The sequence below is a fragment of the Oryzias melastigma genome, linkage group LG21 (assembly GCF_002922805.2).
Source record: "Oryzias melastigma strain HK-1 linkage group LG21, ASM292280v2, whole genome shotgun sequence".
In the NCBI taxonomy this organism is placed as follows: domain Eukaryota; kingdom Metazoa; phylum Chordata; class Actinopteri; order Beloniformes; family Adrianichthyidae; genus Oryzias; species Oryzias melastigma.
Window position 1 is genome coordinate 15283048 of NC_050532.1, and position 4373 is coordinate 15287420.

At 45.3% G+C, this 4373-nt stretch overlaps 1 protein-coding gene across 1 annotated transcript in view; it reads right to left on the reverse strand.

Moving 5' to 3' along the window:
- Positions 1–556, reverse strand: part of kcnh3 (potassium voltage-gated channel, subfamily H (eag-related), member 3) — a 129804-nt gene extending 129248 nt beyond the window's left edge. Inside the window, exon 1 of the mRNA XM_036209543.1 lies at positions 158–556. Within this exon, the coding sequence (XP_036065436.1) occupies positions 158–233 (76 nt within the window). The 5' untranslated portion in view covers positions 234–556. The remainder of the gene's footprint in view (positions 1–157) is intronic.
- Between the last annotated feature and the right edge of the window lie 3817 nt (positions 557–4373).

Genomic DNA, 4373 nt, shown 5'->3' on the forward strand with positions numbered 1-4373 from the left:
AGAAAAAGAACCTGCCCTAAGGATGCAAGGAGAGGACCCCCCCACACACACATACACACACACACCCACACACGCATACACACACCTCCCGTGTGGATTGAGCTCGTCTCTGCGGGCAGAACTTTTGAGGCTGAGGACCCCCCATCCCGGTACTCACGGGTGCCATCGAAGCGGGTGGCGATGGTCTCCAGAAAGGTGTTCTGGGGGGCCAGCAGCCCTCTCATCACCGGCATCCTGCTCCGGGAGGACTGACCGCGGCGCCCCGGGGGGGCTTTGGACTCCGACTCAGACCCGAAACTTGGCAGGAAGCGGGACGTTCCCGGCGCGCATCCCAGCCCCTGCAGGAGCGCACCGATCCGAGATACGCGCGAAGGATCCACCTTGGCACGGAGGGGGCTGTGACCATAGTCAGCGCAGTGCAGAGGGTGAGGGGAGGGGGGGCACCTGTGCACGCTCCAAACTCAGGAAGAAAACAATCACAGCATGATGGCTGTGCGCGCGGGCTGGAGGCAGATGAAGCGTGGATGGATGGATGGATGGAGTCTAAGACCAGCATGCTCCTCCTCCCCCTCCCCCCACTTCACAGTTTCGTGGCGATCGTGTCACAATTGGGAGTCACGTGACTCCGACAGGTTGAGTTGTGCCGCGGTTTCGTGCACGTTCATGGACAAAAGAGGCGGGTGCTGGTGAGCATGAACATCTGCGCGCGAGCACAAGAGGCGAAGATGCTGTGAGAAGACCGCCATCTGCTGCTGAAGACAGCAACGACACATCACTGAGCACGCGCAGGCCGGCTGACGTTTACATCAGCAAACTCTCAGGTCACCTGCAGCAGGTAACCTGCAGCTCAAACAGCTTTCCTGTCCCTGAGATGTTTCACTAGATCCTCTCTGATTGGCTCTTTCATTGGTCAGAGAACGCAGGTCACTGTCAGCTCAGAGTCCAGATGATCAGATTATCTCCCTTTGATCCTCAGACGACTGAGATTGTGTGTGTGTGTGATTTATTGTTTGTAAGTCTTTCTGCAATATCTGTACTGTTATCTGCTTGTGTGCACTTGTCTGTGAGTGTCTGTCTGTGTCTAAGGTTGTTTGTATGTGTGTGCGGTTAACTAAAGCCTTAATCACATTTACCTGTGGGGTTGACCTGCATGGCAGGTAGCTGCAGGTTTTGGGTTATCCGGGTACTGGAGAAGTCATAGAGAGGAGCAGCTGAACCCAAAGGGGAGTGCAGGAGTATCTTGCAGTTCCCTGCCAGATAGTCATGGTTTTCCTGCCCAAAGGTCATCTAAAGACCGCCAGCCAAACCACAAATAATGGACTCCCAATGACTTTATTACAGCTTTTTTCTAAAAATCCCATTCTCAAAGCTCTCTGTGGTTCAGTAAAACACTCCGGGTCAGCAGTAAAATGTCATCTCTCTCCCCAAACATTTCACTCCGGTTTTAAAAAACAAATCTCTGTCTCTTTCAGATTGGCAGATCCACCATAATGAGACATTAAGTCTCAATGTTTGTTTTATTTCTATGATCAGAAAGAACATTCTCTAAACTCTTAGGTCATTCCTCAGAATAACCCATCTCCTGCAGAACAGCTCTCTCCAAACAGTTCATCTATCCTCCAACACTAACATCTTGCATCCCTCAAAGTGTCAGTCCCCTGAATATACCTCATCCTGACTAGGGATATCCCGATCCCGATCATGTGATCGGAAATCGAGCCCAATCACGTGGTTGATGACTCGATCAAAATCGGACTTTATGCCCCCAATCAGGATCGGACATTTCATTTAATCTTATTATGATCTGCGTTGTCTATTTCAAGTTTATTATTCCGGATAAATAGAAGACGCTAGAAGTCTGCATGTCATGAACAGATATTCCCAGAAAACACAGCAGAAAAGAGCAGCAGCTCAAGCAGAAGGCTAACAAAAACAATCCAGTCAGGCTAGCTAGATGATCACCGATTCAGACTTCCAAGATCAAGAACTCCTTTAAAAACACTTTAAACTGACAGCAGGTGTCTCTATTGGTTTGTCCTAACACAAACACTAACCTCTAAAGCCATTTCAACAGAAATAGAGTTTCTGTTTCTTTTTAATGTGAAGCTCTTCGTGCTGCAGACAGATGGCTACACAGCAGCTGCTAACTGCTACATGCTAGCGCCGTGATTTAACTCCTTAGGACCCGAGCTGTCCTTTGATATGCCTGTTTTATTTATCTGACAGAGAAATAACAGTTAAGAAAATTAACTACTGTGGTAATAAAACTGAAAATATGATGTCTTAAGAACTTAAAAAGAATCACATAATCTAAAAAATAAGTAAATAAATAAATGAAAACTAATAATAATTTCAGCTATTCATGAACACTCATCATCAAATTCATGCTAAAACAAAGTCATGATTTATTTTTAAGAATTTTAAATGAGGACAGGAATCACATTTGGTCAAAAATGTTCAATAGCTCTAAAGATGTTAAAGCTAAAGTCACTAAACTTTATCACATGACTAATTATCACTTATATAACAAGAAAATTGTATTTTTTTCCTATTTTATATTTACTGTATTTTTACTTGTTTATTAAAGCTACTTAACAGAATTGTTTTATTTAAGTTTTTAATGATAAAAGAAGGTTATTGAAATATAAATGAGGGACAACACAAATCTGTTTATTCAATTGTTCATGTTTTAAATGTGTTACAAAAGTATCGGATCAGTACTCGGTATCGGCAGATACACAAAATCAAATGACTCGGGCCCAAAAAAACCTGACATCCCTAGTCCTGACTCTCTGCAGTGTTCTGTTGGTCCTGCAGACGATAAAAATGTTTAGAAATTTTGTCATTAAGGCACATCACCATGAAAATGCTGATCCTTCATGTCCAGCTGACAGAATATAAACATGAATTAAATTGAAGCTGAAACTAGAAAGAATGAAATGTGATTCCTTCCATGACAAATGTGGACAAAGGTGGACAGGATTTTATGTCTGCCATGGACATTAGTGAAACTCAAAAATCAATGATAAAAAAAGTTCAGCGCACTGTCTTATGGGGTCCAGATGACCCCACTTTTAATGTAAACAAGCTAAGGAGAGCGGAAGGGTTATAACCCGATGCACTGTCCCGTTTACACACTGGTAAAGACCCTGACCCGTTCTGTTCTTCCTCCGTCCTGTGTGATTGCTAGCCTCACTTGGGAGATAGAAGCAGCCATCCAAGCAGACCTTGTCACTGATCCTGACCCCAGCACCGGACCGCCCAACCGCCACTACGTTCCAGCCTCTGTTCGGTCCAGGCTGTTGGATTGGATCCACGCCTCTCGTTTCTCTTCCCACTCTGGATTACTCTGTACCAGATCCAACGGCGTTTTTGGTGGCCTACCATAGTCACTGACACTAGAACGTTTGTTGCTGCCTGTACGGTTTGTGCCACCAATAAGTCCACACTTACACAGGAGAAGGGAGCCTTCAAAAGCACCATGTGGACCTCCAACCCACGAGAAGGGAGCTGGGCTGCAGCCTGTCTCCACTGCAGCTCAGTGATCTTCACCTGTTTTACTTTGTGTTCACTTTGTAGTTTTTTTGATATTTTGTTTAGTCCCACTCTGTGTTTAGTGTTACTTTAGGTGAAGCTGTAGCGTGAACTGCCATTTTCTTTAGTAAATGTTTTCTCCTGTTTCTGTTAGTCCAGGGAGGTTAGTGTTTGTCATTCTTTTACTGTTTCTTTTGCAGGTAAGCTCCCTGGGTTGAGTTAGTTGGGGTTTTGTTTGTTATTTTGGCCTTGGTTCACCCTGAACCCTTTTGCTTCACATTTAGTTATTGTTTGGGTGTTTTTTTCTTGTAAATAAATATTGTTATATTTTTATGGAGACATTTGTTGTGTTTCTGTTGCACATATTTCCTTTACTTTACCTTTATGTTAGGCCCCGGACCCCTAGCCCACATGCGGCGTAACATCTACTCATCAAGCACCCGCTTGTCTCCTTCAACCATTACCTATCCCATCTCGGCCATGGTCTCATATTGCGGTGGATTTCGTTACCGGCCTTCCTGTTTCATAAGGACACTCTGTCATCCTTACCATCGTGGACCGTTTCTCCAGAGCCGCTCACTTTGTCACCTTGTCAAAGTTACCCACTGCTGCTGAAACCGCCAACAGATCACAAGCCATGTGTTTCGTCTCCATGGCATCCTCTTCGACATAGTCTCTAACCGTGGCCCCCAATTCATCTCCCAGGTCTGGAAATGCTTCTGCCGGGCGTTGGATCCCACAGCTAGCTTGTCCTCTGGCCTCCACCCTCAGACTTTAACACTAGAATTCCTGAGCCTGCGCAAATTTGCGCAGAGAAGAGTTCCCCCCCTTTAGTCCGA